Consider the following 21,878-nt stretch of genomic DNA (forward strand, 5'->3'; position numbering starts at 1 on the left):
GCCAAGACCAGGAACGGGTCCAGAGAATGGAAGAATAATAAATCTTTCCTATATTATTTTCTTTGTGCAAGTTCCTTTCCTGTTTTTAGCTTACAAGTACTGACCAGAACACTGCAGTGTGAATGTGGCCTGAAAATACAAGTTTCCCTGAAAGCCTTTAGCCACTTTAACACAAGTGTATTTGGTCAGTATTTTCCATTAGTATTTGTAACCCAAAACCTGGAATGAATTTAAAATATGGATGAAGTATAAATCTTCCCATTATACTTTTTTTTTCTCTGTTTTGGTGCCACTCTGGGTTTTAGTTACAAATATTTCAGCAAAATAGAGATCAACAAGGCTCGGACTGACACACAGGGGAACAGGTGAATCTGCTAATGTGCCCTTGTGCAAGAGTGGGCCCCGCACCACCTAAAATAGTATGCATAATTATGTATTTACTGACAAAAGAAGCATCTCCTGACTTGGCCTCCCAGTGCATCATTGCGCTCCCAAATATGAAAGTGGCCATGTCTTATTATGACAACCCTCTATTAGGACATAAGCACATTTTATAAAACTGAAAAAGTTATAGCTTTTAAAAAGTGGTGTCAATGAAAGCTGCAGCCTTAAAGGGGTTGTCCAGCAACACATTTTTTTAAAACAAAAAATATAAACCTTACCAATTGCTCACCACCCAGTTAACGATGTCTGCCCACATTACCACTGCAGCCAATCACCACTTCCAACATTCAGCCCTTAAATATATTGCTATTATCTTTATGTAGTATTTAATTGCAACTTCAAACAATTTCAATACATAATATAAAAAAAATTATGAACTGGATCATAGACTATGTAAAAAAAAAATGAAATAAAATTCCCACTTATCAATGCTCTGTTCCCATGCAGTTCTAGAATATAATACAGGCTGTATGTCAGGATCATTAAATGACAAGTAATGGAATATATAGAGTAAGTCTACCTTATATATAGATTAATTTTATATATAAACTGTAAGAATATTATCAAAGGTGAATACATGCTGTGGTTTAAGCATGTGGAAAGGACAGAGTTGCAGCCGCTCTAAGCTAAGCTGGGGTCACTGAGCATAGTGGTACTAATAGAAATTCATCAAGTTTTGTGGCTTACAATGTATGCTATGTATGATTGTGCCACACATCTCCAATAAGGAATAGAAATTGTGGTGTTGGGGAAGGCAAGAAGATTAGTGACGTTATTGCGTAACATGTACACGCTCTTTAAGATTATGAAACAATTTCTACTCAGAGCCATAAAATTATCCACAGATTTTAAAAATAAATACTAATAAATGTCAAGTGCGAAAATAAATACGTGGAGTATTTCTACTTAAAGGAGTAGTTCACTACTGAACCAACCGTTTTGCATTTCCCTAGGGTGTTTAAAGAAGCCCTCCCATGAACTTTTTTTTTTTTTTCTCTATAAACCTGTGTATATAGTGTAGTGTGAGTTTGTTCACATATTAACCTACCGCAGCCTTATACAGGATCCAGCGCCTTTCCACTCCTCTTCTGAGTGACGTCATTACTCTTAAGACTCTCTGGGTCACACTGCGTGACCCAGAAGTGTTAAGTCTATAGAGCGTCAGAATGAGCCTCCATAGACTTACAGTGTAAAAGAGACTTTCGACTCGCAATCTGAAGAGCTAGGATGTCACGCAAAAGCGGAGCGGAACGGCACTGGATACCAGAGAATACAACAGTAGGTGAGTATATTAAATAGATTGTCTGGACTTATGGTACTCTATGTGACTGCAAACTTGTGAATCCTCACAGCTTGTGCATTGTGCAGATTCTCCAGTGCCGGTATGGGGAGGTCCTATGACCGCAAGTATGCGATTTACATACTTCCAGTCACAGTCAGACAACCCCTTTAAAACAAACACACACACACATATGCACAGATTTAGAAAAATAAAAATGTTCATGGGAGTGCTTCTTTACTAAAATAAGAAAAAAATAAATAAAGCCTACCATCTTATTTTATTAAGCACACTGGGAGCATTCAAGAATACTAGAAGTTGTCTAGTAGTGTACAACTTTAATATTCTGGCCCAGAGAGCAATGTATTGGATTTCCATCTGACGGACGTGTGCAGCCCATCAGCAGCCACAATGTCTCAAGATCGTGATAATAACATGTAGCTAATGTCACAAAATTTCTTTGTTAAAAGTATGATTTTTTTCTTACGCTCACTTGGGGGAGTGGACAACCCATTTAACATATTGGCTCAGCAAGTATTGTATTTATGCTGCCATTGATATAATATAATTGTTTTTTTCAGGTGACTTGTCTGAATAAACTGTCATGTTTGTAAAATGAAACTACTTCTGGCCATTAGATGACTTGTATCCTGCATTTTGAGCCTTTTTCTCTGTTTGATTCTCTATCTTTTTTATATCTTTTCTGAATTCTAGTACTTTCATTCCTGTAAATAGGCCGTATTATAAAAATTATATTTTTGTACAGAGAGGGTAATATTATAGCAGTCATATTTTTGTAGAGGACCGTATCTTAGTAGTTATATTCTTGTACATACAGTAGGTGGCAGTATTATAGTAGTCATATTTTTATAATTAGAAGACTGTATCCTAGTAGTTATATTCTTGTATATAGGGGGCAGTATTATACTAGATATATTCTTATATATAGGGGGAAGTATTATAGTATTTTAGTTATATCATTGTACATGGGGGGCAGAATTATAGTAGATACCGGTATATTCTTGTAAATAGGGGTCAGTGTTATAGCAGACATATTCTTGTACATGGGAGGCAGCAATATAGTAGTTATAACTATTATAACACTGTTCTTTGTGTACAAGAATACACAGTAATTACCATGCTACTATAGAAATAAATGATCTGTAAAAGAGAAATCTGAACAGTGACTCTGACCTCAGAAGGCCACAGGTTATTTATGACTAATCTTAACATTTATGTGAGTTTGACACACCAGTTGCTGAAGAGGCTTGAACAATGAGGGTGCATTCCCAGGACCCTGACACTGCAGAACATCCACACCACTTCCGTCGTCATTATGCAAATAAGCAGACCCGCATTTTTTATTTTTTTTTGACCTGCAGATTTTCCTCATTGATGCAAGTGTATGGGGAAAATCCACATGCGTACAAGCAAGAGCCATTGACATGCTGCGAATCTGAAAGACATGCTACATGTCAGTTTCCACAGGTGATCCTCGGGTGCACAGAGATGCATGGTGGACATGGCATTTCTAGAAACCCTATCCACTATGCTGTAAGATCTGGCCGCTGTGGTTTTGACGCTGCATAAATATGTAGCATCAAAACCACATCAAATCCTGAACATGGGAACGCACACCCTGACAGCCACATTTTTCAAGTCAAAAATGTGCTCAGAGTCAATCCCCAAATCTTCTTCTCAGCAGCCTAAATAATGTGGAATACTCAGCAGGGGGCAACAACAAGAATAATCTCCTCCTAACAGAATATGAAATCTGGAATGTGAGAGGGTCATTCAGAATAAATTTAAAAGAGAATTACCAAATACTAACATTTATAACAACTTAAGCTAAAAAACTCTTTAAAAACCATTCTAAGATTGCTAGAAAATAATGAATAGAATATTTGTATTTCTTTTTCTAACCTAATACCGACCAAGCGTCCGATATGCAAGTCACTTGAGCGTGAGTTCTAAATGTGCATTGTTAGAATGAAGCTCTGTCTCCTGCAATTGTGAAAAGCCGTTTTATCATCTGCATTGGTCCCCACGATCACTTGATCTAGAGGTGACCCAGACTTGGCAATACTGCCAGATCATGGCAAACTGATATCAGATTTACCAGCGACTGGTGTCACTTTGGAGTACCGTTTCCCCAGTAACTTGGGCTCTTATAGATGCCCAAGTTATAGTAGAAAGCTGCTAAAAAAAAGAAAGAAAAAAAAGAGATAAATGACCCCTGAGTTCTTTTCTGACCTCAGCTAATTAATATTTTATATCTAAATGACCAAACAAAATAGATAACCTATTTTAAAACTTAGTTTGTCACTTTACAAATTTAAAAATAAGAGAAGAGCTGAAATTAAGTTGTTTAATCTTTAAATGTTAAAAAAAAAAAAAAAGACCTAGGTATCCCAAAAAGAAAATTAGAAAATCATGTGGATAGTCAAAAGAATAAAGTTGGGGCATTTAAACCACATTGTGCACCAAATTGCAAAGAAGTGTTGGGCCTTTTCTAGATGAACACTGATCATTAAGGAGTAAATAAGTACAAAATGACAGCACAGTGTTCACTGTCTGGATTCCAACCGTGACATGGAGGGAGAAATCTTTTGACTGCTACAGAAATAATGGGGATGGGGGTTCATGAAAGAATGATACAATAGAGATCTACCACAGTCTACAATTTAACCAACTTATAGGCCGTCACAACATGAGATGAGGTGTTGTTATTTATCGTTTCCATCCTGACCCAAATACCTACTTTTTGTATTAAAAGCCAGTTAGCCTGGGGTGCAGAAACCTGAATTTTAAGGCAGTCTATCGATCCCCCTGTTGCTCGGTCTATATTGTCAAGTACAAAGTTTCCATTTTCAAACACTCCAATTTTTGTGAATGTTTTGCAGCTTTCTTGATTCTTCTCTTTTTCTTTTCCTACCTGTACATCACCTGATTTCAGAACATCATTGGGATGCTCTGCATTCCCAGTAACGATACCTATTTTTTCAATGTTGATTGGTTTTTGGAAAACCATTGTAAAATAGTTGCCCGAATCAATATCTGTTCCCCAAAAGAAGTTGGGACCTTGGAAACAAACATTATCTGGAGTGTTGTCTTTATACACTTTAATATTTGTGAAGCAGGAAGCCAGTGGTTGATCTCCGAACCTTTCTACAACTTCTGCAAAGTCTTTGTCTATCAACCTATTGTGAGTACCCTGGAAAGAGGAATATTTTCCTATATGTTGGAAGAGAGATGGTTTATATCGGATAATATCTCTCTGAGCTTTGGATTTATAAAACAGATCTAGGAGCCAGTCACATGGCATTTCGTCGTAGAAGAGGAGCAAAAAACGGGCCAGTTTGGGAAGGTCTTCATTGTGGTAAAGCTTTCCAATGTATCCCAAGTTTGAAAATGTTATAGTAGTCCAGGGAGAGGTGTTCTGATTGATGTATTTTTTAATTGATGTAAGGAAGCCAATAGAACAAGTCACATCATCTTCCAGCATAAGATAATAGCGAGTCAGATTTGAACAAAAGTTGACCAAAAAAGCATAGTCCACATTTTGCTTTGAGCGAAAACTCACTCTCGCAGGAGCGTCGTTATAGTTCCTCTTCAAGCCATTCAGAGGCGGGTAGGCATTAAAATTGCTGCTGATGACAATGAGGTGACCTGCGGAAATCTCCAAAGAAAACTGCTTTTGTATTTTCTCTGCAGTGTTCTGGCTATCAGTGTGACTTGTATCAGCCAAGTAGATGACCACCACCAATTCATTCAACTCGTTTTGACTGCAGTGGCTGAAGATGGACTGGATTGTAGTCAGCAGATAATTTTCCTTTTTTCTTTTCACAGAAGATATACCAATAGATAGGAATCCTTAGAAAAAAGATAAAAGATTTTATTGATATTATAAAATGGGGTCATCTGGTTTATAAAAGTGTGTTTTAGTATCTTGGTTAAACAAATGGTTTGAGGACCACTATACATCCAATATCTGTCCAGCATTATTAATATGATCACTCCAAACGATAACACCCACATCTTCTTAAGTAAAATAACAACACTTATACTCCCCTTCGGTGCCAGCACTGTTCCAGCGGCGTCTGCACTGTCTATCCTGGGGCTCTCATGAAATTGTTATTTACACGAGTCCTGCAGCCAATCAGCGGCCACTAAACTTTCCCCTCCTTCAGAAGCATCACATACAGTACAGACCAAAAGTTTGGACACACCTTCTCATTTAAAGATTTTTCTGTATTTTCATGACTATGAAAATTGTACATTCACACTGAAGGCATCAAAACTATGAATTAACACATGTGGAATTATATACTTAACAAAAAAGTGTGAAACAACTGAAAATATGTCTTATATTCTTGGTTTTTCAAAGTAGCCACCTTTTGCTTTGATGACTGCTTTGCACACTCTTGGCATTCTCTTGATGAGCTTCAAGAGGTAGTCACCGGAAATGGTCTTCCAACAATCTTGATGGAGTTCCCAGAGATGCTTAGCAGTTGTTGGCCCTTTTGTCTTCACTCTGCGGTCCAGCTCACCCCAAACCATCTCGATTGGGTTCCGGTCTGGTGACTGTGGAGGCCAGGTCATCTGGCGTAGCACCCCATCACTCTCCTTCTTGGTCAAATAGCCCTTACACAGCCTGGAGGTGTGTTTGGGGTCATTGTCCTGTTGAAAAATAAATGATGGTCCAACTAAACACAAACCGGATGGAATAGCATGCCGCTGCAAGATTCTGTGGTAGCCATGCTGGTTCAGTATGCCTTCAATTTTGAATAAATCCCCAACAGTGTCACCAGCAAAGAACCCCCACACCATCACACCTCCTCCTCCATGCTTCACGGTGGGAACCAGCCATGTAGAGTCCATCCGTTCACCTTTTCTGCGTCGCACAAAGACACGGTGGTTGGAACCAAAGATCTCAAGTTTGGACTCATCAGACCAAAGCACAGATTTCCACTGGTCTAATGTCCATTCCTTGTGTTCTTTAGCCCAAACTAGTCTCTTCTGCTTGTTGCCGGTCCTTAGCAGTGGTTTCCTAGCAGCTATTTTACCATGAAGGCCTGCTGCACAAAGTCTCCTCTTAAAAAGTTGTTGAAGAGATGTGTCTGCTGCTAGAACTCTGTGTGACATTGACCTGGTCTCTAATCTGAGCTGCGGTTAACCTGCGATTTCTGAGGCTGGTGACTCGGATAAACTTATCCTCAGAAGCAGAGGTGACTCTTGGTCTTCCTTTCCTGGGGCGGTCCTCATCTTAGCCAGTTTCTTTGTAGCGCTTGATGGTTTTTGCAACTGCACTTGGGGACACATTCAAAGTTTGCCCAATTTTTCGGACTGACTGACCTTCATTTCTTAAAGTAATGATGGCCACTCATTTTTCTTTACTTAGAATTTGTATTATGGCAAGAAAAAAGCAGCTAACAGTCTATTCAGTAGGACTATCAGCTGTGTATCCACCTGACTTCTGCACAACACAACTGATGGTCCCAACCTCATTTATAAGCCAAGAAATCCCACTTATTAAACCTGACAGGGCACACCTGTGAAGTGAAGACCATTTCCGGTGACTACCTCTTGAAGCTCATCAAGAGAATGCCAAGAGTGTGCAAAGCAGTCATCAAAGCAAAAGGTGGCTACTTTGAAGAACCTAGAATATAAGACATATTTTCAGTTGTTTCACACTTTTTTGTTAAGTATATAATTCCACATGTGTTAATTCATAGTTTTGATGCCTTCAGTGTGAATGTACAATTTTCAAAGTCATGAAAATACAGAAAAATCTTTAAATGAGAAGGTGTGTCCAAACTTTTGGTCTGTACTGTACATCCAGTGGAATTGAGAGAGTAGCAGCACTCACTTCCTCTGCATGTATGTGTCTGAAGGCAGAGAGAGAGTGAAGTGGCAGCTGATTGGCCGCAGGGCTCGCGTGACATAACAATGTCATGTGAGCCCAGGGAGAAACAGTGCCGACACAACTGGAACAGAGTCAGCACCAGTGGGGAGTATAAGGGTTGTTATTTTAATGGGCAGGGGCATCGATGGGTGGGATGAACAACGCGCTCCTGGCCGGTGTGTTAAATCCCGCTGTCGGTGATTGACAGCAGGATTTAACTCATTAACAGCCACTGTTAAAGACACATGATAGCTGATTAAATCAGTCATCAAGTGCGGAAAAAGAAGCGGGCTCAGCGTGTGATCCCGCATCAAAGGCAAATATACCTCTGGTTGCACCTTGTTTCTTGGGAGATCAAAAAGATGGGGCATTTATATTCAGTTTGTTCATCCTTCTTTGTCCTGACATCATATGTAAGGGAAGAGTTAGGAATCCCCCCATACATATCAGATGACAATCTAATGTGTATTGAGACCTTTATTGATTATTACAAATAACATTGATTGCTAAAGATACACATTTATGATACACGTCAATGATACCAAAAAATGTCACTTATGTTCTAGACCCAGTTCAGCTATGCTCACTTATCTAGCAGTTATCAGTTTTGAATCAAAAACGGAAAAAAAAAAATGATCCAGTACAGGATCCATTCAACTGATCTCCTAAAATGTCTTGCATCTGACTGTAATCCAGCTGAATCAAAAAACATTGCTTGCAAAACATTTGTGTCTGGCCTAAAAAACAGCTACTGGATCCTTTAAAAAAAAAAAAAAAAAAAACATTGAAGTGTATGGGAAATGATTAGTGAATCATAATGTATAATTTTCTGTTACATCATCTGTTAATGGATCTGTTTTTTAAGCACTGCACATGCCCAGAACACTAGAGATTCTCAGAGAAACCTCTAGTAAAATCGGATCCATAACCAAACAAAAACGGGTTCAAAACGGAAACCAAATGGACATATAAACAGAGACTAACACATCACTGCATAAGGCTGTGCCTGAAAATGCAGTCTGCTCGATTTACTTAAGAGAGACTGTCAGCACAGAATGACTGATCAAACCAAGCACAGGCGCTTGGTGCATCCAGTTATATAGAGACCACTATATGGAAATATAGAGACATCTACTGCCATTTTTCCAGAAATGACACCCAAAAATCTTTCAGAAATTTTTCATTCTATTTATTTGTTGTCTACCAGTAGTTAATATTCCCATTTACAACAATTACAACATTTTTTTTTATTAAAAAAATATTTCCTTCCCTTGAAGCCAAAGTTTAACTACCGGTATACTCACTTTTGGTTCCAGACTGAGAACCAAGTAGATATTTATAGGGAATGTCAAGGTTTTGTAGAGCGTCTCTGTTCACGTCAAACAAGCGATTATCCTGTACTTCTTTTCTCTATATAAACCCAGGAATAGTCAGTAAAATGAACATGTTGCATTTCATGCACAAATAAATTCTCAGTAACCCAACATTTTACAGATTTCATAAAAATATTATTATTGGTGGGTCAATCAGTCTGGATATTTGACTCTATTCTGGTACCATGTCTTGTTCCTGTCCATTCTATTGTATTGTGTTTGTTGGTTCAAAGAATTTGGGCCCAATTATTACATTTGCATCTGTTTTTTGTTTTTTTGCATGTTTTGCCTGCCTTTCATTTGCACCAAATTCTTTTAATCTCCACTTTTTAAAAAAAAGTCTATTTCAAGTGTTAGGCTATTTTTTCATGTTCCCCATTGTGGGAGGAACTTTGGGTTTCCAAATGTTTTTGGCTAACTCATCAATTGCAACTTTTTGAAAAGTCGTAAAATTTGGCACCAATGTACTTCTTCCACCCCACCCAGAATGATTTTAGGTACGCCGTGTATTTTTGTTCATTTTTTTCACAATTTTATGAAAATGTGTGATATCATGTGTTTATAAGTAATAAAACGGGACAAGGGAAAAAAATAAAGATCATTTTTTACTTTGCACAACTGCGTGTGCCATTTTGAAGAATTTGGCGTAAAGAACAGTAATGAACACCAAAGACAAAATAAGTGACTTAAAACAAAAATACAAAATGATGAATCTGGCCCTTCATACTTTACCTGAAGATAGGGATCAGATTGTTCTGGGCACTCAACATCGGCAGGACCTCGGACAATCAGAACTGTGACAACAAGGCCAAGAAACAGTATAGAAAGAACTTTCCAGACTTGGGAACTTCTCATCTTCTGGAGCAACTAGTAATAATTTGTTCTTGTCTAAAATAGATAAAGATTGTTACAGTGCAGAAAAGAATGGTCCGATCTTCCTGGTTTAGCATAACATTGACCCTGCAGATTATTTATAATGACTTTATATTTGGTTACATGAGGGGGAATGAAGTGCTGTGCGATTCTCTGATAACATGTAGCAGGATATTATGAGGTTTTCCATTTTTATTGAATTAAGGTTTAAAACGGAGCTAAAAACCCATTTTGATTTATCCAAAACAAATACACGGTTTATAATATATTGGTCCAGTTTCTTGTAAGGAGCAGCTATGGCAATTTAACATAATCCAGATGAGTTTGAAATTTAGTAAATTAGAATTTTCGGTATGAGTGCAATCTGACAAAACATTGGATCGTACTCGGACCAATGTTATTCTATGGGACCTTTCACATGTCCGATTGAAGCATGCAAAATTTGCATCTGATATTCAGATCGCACTCGGCCATGCCTTAACGACCTTTATTATTGAAACCACTACATTTAATCTGTAATAGAAGTGAAGAAATCTAATTATGCAAAACAAAGTTGAATCATTTGTAATGGAAACTTCTACAACTCAGTATCCTTTGGACCTGATTCATCATTGAATTTGCACCTTTTTTGTCTAGGTGCATCTCTTTTGTTTGCACCTAATTCATTATTCTATTTACACCGTTTTCAAGTCCATTCCATATGTGCTCGCCTGTTTTGTTTTTTTTTTTCTGCTTTATAGGCAAATTTTAGTGATTCCAAATGTTTTTGACTGATTCAGTAATTGCGACTTTTTAAAAATTTTAATTTAGCATAACTCCACTCCAGTCTCCCCCCTGGTGTATTTCAGAGTATGACAGAACTTCGATTCAATTTTTGCGACTTTTGGAGCCTATAGTTTAAGACAGGAAAAAAATAAAGGCCAATTTTTTACTCTGCCTCAAATTCATGAATCACGTGCACCATTTTAATTAATTTGGTACAAAAAAAAACTGCAACTAATTTAAAAAGACCAAAAGGAAAGCGACTTATGAAAAAAACAAACAAATGATGCATCTGGGCCTTTGTGTTTTAATTCCTCTCTCTTTTCAATTTGTAAGCTTGCTGTTTGTGAAGAGCAACATTCTGCTCTCAGTTTACGATTGGATCCAGTTGTATCCAGTCTTGGCACTACCATATTTAAAAACGTAGTAAATTAGTTAAGGGAACAACTATTGATGTATTTAGCTCATATAGGATTGTCTAATTGTAGGGGTACGTTCACACAATGGATTATTTATGTCGAAAAAAAATCCAAAATGTATTTGCTTTGCAACTCATGACAGAAGTGAACACATTGTAACCTACAATTTCTACCACAGATTTTCTGTTTGGACTGCTGTTGATCTATTCAAACTGGTTATTCCACGTTTTGCCATGTAACATAGTTTCTAAGCAGAAATTGCTTCACGCATCACTTATTAAAAGGTTAAGTTCTCGGCACTCTAAATGGATGAAATTTATAGAAATCTCATGCCCACTGTGCTTTTTTTTTTACTCTACATAAACTCACCTGTGGTGCATTTTTGCAATCCGTAACATTTCAGTCCTTCTTGCAGCTATGCTGAGTTTTATGCGCGGATCTTACCCAATAAAATTGCATTAGATGCAAAAATCAGCAGGTAAAAATCGCACGCATGTTGTTAATGCGTTTCCGCTGTGTAAAACGCATTAAAAAAATGCACATAATCAGTACATGAGTGTATCAATAAAGTTTTGTCAAAGCAAAATACCAGGGAGTATCAAAAACAAAGCAGTTTCATTTAAAATATGACACACCAAAAAAAGGACAAAACACTGCAGCATCCAAAACATGCCACCGAGCACCTGTACTGAAGAGCTGGCTTTCACAGGAGTACAGTCATGACAGGCACACGGGTCTTCAGCAAACTCCTGGCCATCATGGCAACCCACTTTAACGCCCTGTCATCATGGCACGGGTGCACCGATGGGAGCATAGAACAGCTTGCCCCCCCTGCCGATGCTGTGAGTGCTGCTGTCATAGGAGGACAGCGGCAATTGACAGGTTAAGTTACAGGCAGATTATGGCTGATTATAAGGGCACATTCAGACTTGCGTACAAATCAGTCCGAGATCGGACCGCAATGTATGGACTTAAACAATTTCACCGAAAAATACACCTAAAGTTTTATGTTTATAAGCATCATTAAAAATTCAATTGTAACTGACCCTCAAAAAAATCAAACAAAAAACCCCAAAAATTGTTAGAAGGCTGTAAAATATTCTCAGCCCAAAAAGAGATTCTCATAAAGTGGGGAAGGGGCAATGCTCTAAGCTGACCCCTAATCTGTCCTTACCTCACAGGGGAGGTTGGCATCCTCTTGAATGCAAATGGCGCCCTCACTCCTCGTCAGCTCACCCTATAAGTCCCTGATTAGGTGAGAGTGGTGGGAGTCAATTATCAGTGTAAGGGGACGTGGAAGGGTAATCACCATTCAATCCCCAAGATAAATGGGCCACCACCACTGCATCTGCAGTGTACAGGTGTGGTAAATCAAAAAATAGGAAATTAATGGCTACTCATTTCCTAACAGTCAGTTATCTTAATGACCCAGATACTCAAAAGGAGATCAATCAGACAATCAATAATACTGTATATAGATCTCAAAACCAGGTTTGGTGATTTGTTTCTATTATACCTTTTCTCTCATTGTTCCTCATCTGGTTTTGGCTCCCACTCCTGAGAAAAAAATACTGACCGAATACTGATAGTGGGGCCGTGGCCTTACAGCCATCATCTGCCAGCAAAAATGCGGGCTCGGCCTGTGAGCCACATCAAAGGCAGGGAGCCAGCATATGATGTACCCTGTACGTCAAATGTCGTTAAGGGGATTGTTTTTTTTTGCTTACCGCATTTGTTGACAATTTGATTGTGCCAAATTATTCAAAATTGTGTACGTGGTTCATGAATTTTACACAAAATAAAAAAATGCTTTTTATTTTTGTATTCAAGCTTTTTTGTGACTTTTCAGCACAAAAAGTCCAATGCTCTGCTAAAATGTCACAAAAATTCCAGACATAAAATCACTCAAGGAAGAAGGAAAGGAGTACATTTGTGCAAAAATTTTGCAACTTTTTAAAAATGAGCAGAAAATATCTAAAAACCCAACCACAATGACCAATGTAAAAAAAAAGAAAAGAAAAAAAGTACATAAAATATACTTAAAATAAAGGCACAAAAGTAAAAGTTGAAGGTGCAAATGAAAAACAGGCGAAAAACACCAAAAGCCAGACAAAGAAGCTGCAAATGTAATATATTGAATTGTGCCCCAAGTAGATTAGGAAGTTATTAAACATTTTAGTGTTGTACTGCAGCGTCTTACTGCTCCACGAGAGTTTTCTGGCCTCCCAGATCTCACCTTAGGACACCTGCACTACAGTTTGACAGTTGTACTTCTAGTAATGCCATGTACAGTACAGACCAAAAGTTTGGACACACCTTCTCATTTAAAGATTTTTCTGTATTTTCATGACTTTGAAAATTGCACATTCACACTGAAGGCATCAAAACTATGAATTAACACATGTGGAATTATATACTTAACAAAAAAGTGTGAAACAACTGAAAATATGTCATATTCTAGGTTCTTCATAGTAGCCACCTTTTGCTTTGATGACTGCTTTGCACACTCTTGGCATTCTCTTGATGAGTTTCAAGAGGTAGTCACCGGAAATGGTCTTCCAACAATCTTGAAGGAGTTCCCAGAGATGCTTAGCACTTGTTGGCCCTTTTGCTTTCACTTTGCGGTCCAGCTCACCCCAAACCATCTCGATTGGGTTCAGGTCTGGAGACTGTGGAGGCCAGGTCATCTGGCGTAGGATCCCATCGCTCTCCTTCTTGGTCAAATAGCCCTTACACAGCCTGGAGGTGTGTTTGGGGTCATTGTCCTGTTGAAAAATAAATGATGGTCCAACTAAATGCAAACCGGATGGAATAGCATGCCGCTGCAAGATGCTGTGGTAGCCATGCTGGTTCAGTATGCCTTCAATTTTGAATAAATCCCCAACAGTGTCACCAGCAAAGAACCCCCACACCATCACACCTCCTCCTCCATGCTTCACGGTGGGAACCAGGCATGTAGAGTCCACCCGTTCACCTTTTCTGCATCGCTCAAAGACATGGTGGTTGGAACCAAAGATCTCAAATTTGGACTCATCAGACCAAAGCACAGATTTCCACTGGTCTAGTGTCCATTGCTTGTGTTCTTTAGCCCAAACTAGTCTCTTCTGCTTGTTGCCTGTCCTTAGGAGTGGTTTCCTAGCAGCTATTTTACCATGAAGGCCTGCTGCACAAAGTCTCCTCTTAACAGTTATTGTAGAGATGTATCTGCTGCTAGAACTCTGTGTGGCATTGACCTGGTCTCTAATCTGAGCTGCTGTTAACCTGCGATTTCTGAGGCTGGTGACTCGGATAAACTTATCCTCAGAAGCAGAGGTGACTCTTGGTCTTCCTTTCCTGGGGTGGTCCTCATGTGAGCCAGTTTCTTTGTAGCGCTTGATGGTTTTTGCAACTGCACTTGGGGACACATTCAAAGTTTGCCCAATTTTTCGGACTGACTGACCTTCATTTCTTAAAGTAATGATGGCCACTCGTTTTTCTTTTCTTAGCTGCTTTTTTCTTGCCATTATACAAATTCTAACAGTCTATTCAGTAGGACTATCAGCTGTGTATCCACCAGACTTCTGCACAACACAACTTATGGTCACAACCCCATTTATAAGGCCAGAAATCCCACTTATTAAACCTGACAGGGCACACCTGTGAAGTGAAGACCATTTCCGGTGACTACCTCTTGAAGCTCATCAAGAGAATGCCAAGAGTGTGCAAAGCAGTCATCAAAGCAAAAGGTGGCTACTTTGAAGAACCTAGAATATAAGACATATTTTCAGTTGTTTCACACTTTTTTGTTAAGTATATAATTCCACATGTGTTAATTCATAGTTTTGATGCCTTCAGTGTGAATGTACAATTTTCAAAGTCATGGAAATACAGAAAAATCTTTAAATGAGAAGGTGTGTCCAAACTTTTGGTCTGTACTGTATATGATAATGTATATAAAATCAAGGTATACTTACATGTCTGAACTCGACAGGGATGGACAAACTAGTATTAAAGTTTATAGAGCAGCCAGCTATGTAATCTCCCACACTTGTGAAAAGTGTTCTCGCAAGAGGAAGCCACTCTTTACATGTGGCTTTTACGGTCAGTGATGCAATTATTGACAACGAGACAGATATTAATCTACAATTGAAGAGTGTGCATTTTTGTAAATTAAAAAGTTGATTGTAAGATAGGTTTGTACGGAGTAGAGGTTTAGGGGCATTTTGCTGTTTTTTTGCTTTTTTTTCATTTGCTTTTATTTTTAAGACATGATTTCTCCAACATGCTGCGGGTCCAGAGTTAAGTGGACGTTCCCTCAGAAGTTTTGCTCTCTTGAATATATTTGTCCAAGCCAGTGCCACTCCCTCCCCTCTCTCTCTCACTTTGAGGCTATGCGCTAATGGACTTTTTAAAGAGTTTTTGGAGTGGAGGGGGAAGACTAGATTATATATTGGGACATGTGGTTGTATAGACCATTTGTACAATACTAAGCTTCTGCAATACTTAATATAATGGATCTTTGTCCCTTATTTTAGCTGTGATTTATTGAATTATCACAGCCCACATTGTCTTATAACATCCTAGTTTTGTTACAGCTTCCTGTGGTTTATTTGAACTATTGGACAATTCTATATAATTATTGTATTTGTTGGTCATTTCTTTGGTTGTTCTGGTTCATTGCAATTATTTAGAATTGATATTATGTAGCTCTTGATTGTAAACTATTATATATTTGCAATCCATTTCGGACTGGGGTCGGCAAAGGCTCACTAGTAACATTGGTTGTTGGGGCCAATTGTTCAGCTTCGTGCAAAAATATCCTGACCCTAATACACAAATTTACTTTTGCTTCTATGTAATATTAATTTGGTTAACTGGTTTAATGAATGATTAGATAATACCTTTTTCTGCAAATTGTGAATCAAGTGTAAGTACTACTTCTTAGCACTCCTTCACAGGGGAGGCTTACCGAAGGTTTCTCCTGTGGGCAGTCCGAGCCTGTTTGCAATTATTGCACTGTCTGTTCCTCTCCATTATTATGATTTTTATCTTGTCTTGTGTAATTTGTTTTTTTGTTTGTGACCTTGTTATATACCAAAAAACATATTTTTTTTTCAATCACTTTAAATTTGTACCTTTTTTGCCAATTTCTTGCATACATTTTTGGGGATCATACAACTTAAAGCAATCTTCCGCCTCCTACATTAAATTTGACAATACATTCCTAATGTATATATAATGTCCTCCCTTATGCTGCCCCTGCCTTCTGACCTGGCAAGGATACAACATCGTTGTCATTGGCACTGTCCTATCAAACATCAACATCAACCCGTAGGTAGGGAAACCATCATTCAGACTTCCCACGGCTCTGCCCGTACCTCTTCATCTGCTATTTAGAAGAAGAAAATTGGTGGTAGTCTGACAGACAGAGGCAGCATAAGGCCATGGCCCCACTATCAGTATTTGGTCAGTATTTTTTCACAGGAGAGGGAGCCTAAACCAGGAGTGGGCGATTGTCACGCAAGATGTGGCAAAGACTTAGTGCAACACAAAGGGAAGAGGGAAAGGGAGCCCAGACTCTAGGGAAAGGGGGGAAAGAGGGTGACGCTAGATCAACCTAGGAGGTCTCCAGTTTCTCCTAACGTCCCTGTGTTGGCTCTTAACCAATAGCCGCACGCGTACCTCGCCCTGTCTTTCCCTGGCATTTGGCTCAAGCTAGGGAAGGGAGGAGATGAGCACTAGTCGATCTCCACTAAACACTATAGAGAACAAGGAAGGACAAACAGGGGAAAAGTGCTTAGCTTTAGATGACTCCAGACAAATGCGAACTCTGCCTCAAGCTTCAGAGAGGAAAAGGTACTGCTCTTGCTAAGCCTTCACAAGGAATAATGAATATCGCCAGCACCTCCCTCTAGAACACACCAGGTATTTATACACCCAGGCCAGGGAGTTAATTAGCCAGAGGAAGGTAGCCGCTGGGTCCTAGAGAGACAGATTCTAAGAAGTTGTCTGTAATGCCAAACGTGGAGCTCTCCCTCAACAAACTGCAGGGCGACTGTCTGTCACCTCTGACACACCTGTGACAGTGATAAATGCAGAATTGATGCACTTATTTCTTTTATTCCTTTTCTCTGATTGTTCCTCACCTGGTTTTAGCTTCCACTCCGGAGAAAAAATTACTGACCAAATACTGATAATGGGGCCGTGGCCTAACAGAGGATATTAGGTACCGCGACTATACATTACTAATCAGTGGTATAACTTGAAGCTCATCGGCCCCAATGTAAAAAGTTCCAATGGTACCCCCAATTATTGCAAGTCTTTAATAGCATTGGTCTTTTCATATAGGAAAAAGAGACTTTTGGGGCCCTGTAGGCTCCAGGAACCTGGTGCGATTGCATAGTTGTGCCCCTGTTACTAATGTATAGGGTCGCATTAAGGTGACTTTTATATAGGTAGATTTCTGCCCATGCGTGTGACAAGACATTTACAGGAGGAAATACAAATTATGTGGAAACGATTAGTAATATGATTTATTTATTCCAAATAAATGATCATAAAAGATCAGTAAAAAAAAATGAGCATTTTGCTTGTGAACAAGAATTTTTATGATTTGATCTCTGTCGGCCTGTGTAAAGGCCAATATACTTTAGACTACTTTTGTCACTCCCTTTTACAGATCAGAACCTTCTATCTTCTCAAACACAGAAGGATTGCCAGCAGGTAAAACTAATTACTGTAGTGACAAAGCACTAAAAACACACGACATCAGCAAATCAAGAAATAGCAGCAACATGCATCAGATTCCATTACTCCATTTCTGCCTTTTCTTGACAGCCTGCAGACATTAAAAGATGAGCCAAAGGGAGTGGAGTAACACATGACTGCTGAGTTAGACTACACAGGGTTGATTTAGTTTTTTCTTGTAACCATGGATACACACAGTTCTGCTTAGGAGCTGAAGACTCAAAACCTTAGGATGTATTTAATTAAGAATATTTGCATTAGGATTTTAGCCATCGCACCATCAAGATCTTTTTATGGTGATACTGAGTCAAAGCTTGTTCGGAGTCCAAGATGGCTGAATAATGTTATCTTAATGACCCAGATACTCAAAAGGAGATCAATCAGACAATCAATAATACTGTATATAGATCTCAAAACCAGGAGTGGATGATAAATGCAGAATTGGTGACTTGTTTCTATTATACCTTTTCTCTCATTGTTCCTCATCTGGTTTTGGCTCCCACTCCTGAGAAAAAAATACTGACCGAATACTGATAATGGGGCCGTGGCCTTACAGCCATCATCTGCCAGCAAAAATGCGGGTTCGGCCTGCGAGCCACATCAAAGGCAGGGAGCCAGCATATGACGTACCCTGTACGTCAAATGTCGTTAAGGGGATTGTTTTTTTTGCTTACCGCATTTGTTGACAATTTGATTGTGCCAAATTATTCAAAATTGTGTACGTGGTTCATGAATTTTACACAAAATAAAAAAATGCTCTTTATTTTTGTATTCAAGCTTTTTTGTGACTTTTCAGCACAAAAAGTCCAATGTTCTGCTAAAATGTCACAAAAATTCCAGGCATAAAATCACTCAAGGAAGAAGGAAAGGAGTACATTTGTGCAAAAATTTTGCAACTTTTTAAAAATGAGCAGAAAATATCTAAAAACCCAACCACAATGACCACCGTTAAAAAAAAGAAAAGAAAAAAAGTACATAAAATATACTTAAAATAAAGGCACAAAAGTAAAAGTTGAAGGTGCAAATGAAAAACAGGCGAAAAACACCAAAAGCCAGACAAAGAAGCTGCAAATGTAATATATTGAATTGTGCCCCAAGTAGATTAGGAAGTTATTAAACATTTTAGTGCTGTACTGCAGCGTCTTACTGCTCCACAGGAGTTTTCTGGCATCCCAGATCTCACGTTAGGACGCCTGCACTACAGTTTGACAGTTGTACTTCTAGTAAAGCCATGTATATGATAATGTATATAAAATCAAGGTATACTTACATGTCTGAACTCGACAGGGACGGTCAAACTAGTATTAAAGTTTATAGAGCAGCCTGCTATGTAATCTCCCACACTTGTGAAAAGTGTTCTCGCAAGAGGAAGCCACTCTTTACATGTGGCTTTTACAGTCAGTGATGCAATTATTGACCCTAAAAAAGGAAACAGAAAATGGCCATGTGACATCCGTACACTAAACAGTTCCAGCAAGAGTCAAAAATCTTCTCTGTGAATACATTTTCAGATTTTAGAACTCTCAGGTGAGGTGTGCAAACTTTCATTTTTGTTTTATTCTTCCTTCTGGACAACGAGCCAGATATTAATCTACAATTGAAGAGTGTGCATTTTTGTAAATTAAAAAGTTGATTGTAAGATAGGTTTGTACAGAGTAGCGGTTTAGGGGCTTTTTGCTGTTTTTTTTGTATTTTTTTCATTTACTTTTATTTTTAAGACATGATTTCTCCAACATGCTGCGGGTCCAGAGTTAAGTGGACGTTCCCTCAGAAGTTTTGCTCTCTTGAATATATTTGTCCAAGCCAGTGCCACTCCCTCCCCTCTCTCTCTCACTTTGAGGCTATGCGCTAATGGACTTTTTAAAGAGTTTTTGGAGTGGAGGGGGAAGACTAGATTATATATTGGGACATGTGGTTGTATAGACCATTTGTACAATACTAAGCTTCTGCAATACTTAATATAATGGATCTTTGTCCCTTATTTTAGCTGTGATTTATTGAATTATCACAGCCCACATTGTCTTATAACATCCTAGTTTTGTTACAGCTTCCTGTGGTTTATTTGAACTATTGGACAATTCTATATAATTATTGTATTTGTTGGTCATTTCTTTGGTTGTTCTGGTTCATTGCAGTTATTCAGAATTGATATTATGTAGCTCTTGATTGTAAACTATTATATATTTGCAATCCGTTTCGGACTGGGGTTGGCAAAGGCTCACTAGTAACATTGGTTATTGGGGCCAATTGTTCAGCTACGTGCAAAAATATCCTGACCCTAATACACAAATTTACTTTTGCTTCTATGTAATATTAATTTGGTTAACTTGTTTAATGAATGATTAGATAATACCTTTTTCTGCAAATTGTGAATCAAGTGTAAGTACTACTTCTTAGCACTCCTTCACAGGGGAGGACTACCGAAGGTTTCTCCTGTGGGCAGTCCGACCCCGTTTGCAATTATTGCACTGTCTGTTCCTCTCCATTATTATGATTTTTATCTTGTCTTGTGTAATTTGTTTTTTGTTCAATTGTGACCTTGTTATATACCAAAAAAACATTATTTTTTTCAATCACTTTAAATTTGGACCTTTTTTTGCCAATTTCTTGCAGACATTTTTGGTCGTCATACAACTTAAAGCGATCTTCCACCTCCTACATTAAATTTGACAATACATTCCTAATGTATACATAATGTCCTCCCTTATGCTGCCCCTGCCTTCTGACCAGGCATGGATACAACATCGTTGTCATTGGCACTGTCCTATCAAACATCAACCCGTAGGTAGGGAAAGCATCATTCAGACTTCCCACGGCTCTGCCCATACCTCTTCATCTGCTATTTAGAAGAAGAAAATTGGTGGTAGTCTGACAGACAGAGGCAGCATAAGGCCATGGCCCCACTATCAGTATTTGGTCAGTATTTTTTCACAGGAGAGGGAGCCAAAACCAGGAGTGGGTGATTGTCACACAAGATGTGGAAAAGACTTAGTGCAACACAAAGGGAAGAAGGAAAGGGAGCCCAGACTCTAGGGAAAGGGGGGAAAGAGGGTGACGCTAGATCAACCTAGGAGGTCTCCAGTTTCCCCTAACGTCCCTGTGTTGGCTCTTAACCAATCGCTGCACGCATACCTCGCCCTGTCTTTCCCTGGCGTTTGGCTCAAGCTAGGGAAGGGAGGAGATGAGCACTAGGCGATCTCCACTAAACACTATAGAGAACAAGGAAGGACAAACAGGGGAAAAGTGCTTAGCTTTAGATGACTCCAGACAAATGCGAACTCTGCCTCAAGCTCCAGAGAGGAAAAGGTACTGCTCTTGCTAAGCCTTCACATGGAATAATGAATATCGCCAGCACCTCCCTCTAGAACACACCAGGTATTTATACACCCAGGCCAGGGAGTTAATTAGCCAGAGGAAGGTAGCCGCTGGGTCCTAGAGAGACAGATTCTAAGAAGTTGTCTGTAATGCCAAACGTGGAGCTCTCCCTCAACAAACTGCAGGGCGACTGTCTGTCACCTCTGACACACCTGTGACAGTGATAAATGCAGAATTGATGCACTTATTTCTTTTATTCCTTTTCTCTGATTGTTCCTCACCTGGTTTTAGCTTCCACTCCGGAGAAAAAATTACTGACCAAATACTGATAATGGGGCCGTGGCCTGTGATGAAAGCCGGCCGGTGGGTGCAGCTCTCTGGCGCCCCCTTACCTCTCAGGTCAGTCAAGGTACTGCACCTAGAGAAAGTAGTGCCAGGAAGCTGCAACCAGCGCAGGGAACACGGTAGAGTGTTCCCTTCAACGTCACTAAACCGTAACGTCACTACACAGCACAACTCGCTAGCACCCTCTTAGCCTCAGGTCAGTCAAGGAACTGCACCTAGGATAAGCGGTCGCCAGAGAGACTGTCCTGTAACCTACTGGGTATCGGGGCCCTCTGTAGTGAGGGTGGTATATATATCTTCCTTGGCCGCGCCAGGAATATATATATCTGAACCTCCGACCGTCACTACCAGCCTTCCCCAATCCCCAGTTGGTATGCTGCCACCAGTCCCTATTTTAGATATACGCCCAGTCCGTGAATGGGCCTATATCGGGTCAG

General features: G+C 39.2%; 1 protein-coding gene across 3 annotated transcripts in view; it reads right to left on the bottom strand.

The window, feature by feature from the left end:
• Positions 1-1,795: 1,795 nt before the first annotated feature.
• LOC141173819 (alpha-1,3-mannosyl-glycoprotein 4-beta-N-acetylglucosaminyltransferase C-like) overlaps positions 1,796-21,878 on the bottom strand; it is a 60,082-nt gene continuing 39,999 nt past the window's right edge. The window contains exons 2-5 of one of the 3 annotated variants that reach the window (XM_073658256.1): positions 19,052-19,200; positions 9,734-9,889; positions 8,933-9,038; positions 1,796-5,596 (exon numbers count right to left, since the gene is read on the bottom strand). In XM_073658256.1, coding sequence (XP_073514357.1) covers positions 4,401-5,596; positions 8,933-9,038; positions 9,734-9,856 — 1,425 coding nt within the window. In that variant the 5' untranslated portion in view covers positions 9,857-9,889; positions 19,052-19,200 and the 3' untranslated portion in view covers positions 1,796-4,400. Of the gene's footprint in view, positions 5,597-8,932; positions 9,039-9,733; positions 9,890-15,008; positions 15,151-19,051; positions 19,201-21,878 lie in introns of those variants that run through there. The other 2 variants (XM_073658257.1, XM_073658258.1) reach the window with 2 other exon arrangements.

The sequence above is a fragment of the Phyllobates terribilis genome, unplaced genomic scaffold (assembly GCF_046119375.1).
Source record: "Phyllobates terribilis strain yellow unplaced genomic scaffold, ASM4611937v1 Scaffold_13__5_contigs__length_258822181, whole genome shotgun sequence".
Classification (NCBI taxonomy): Eukaryota; Metazoa; Chordata; class Amphibia; order Anura; family Dendrobatidae; genus Phyllobates; species Phyllobates terribilis.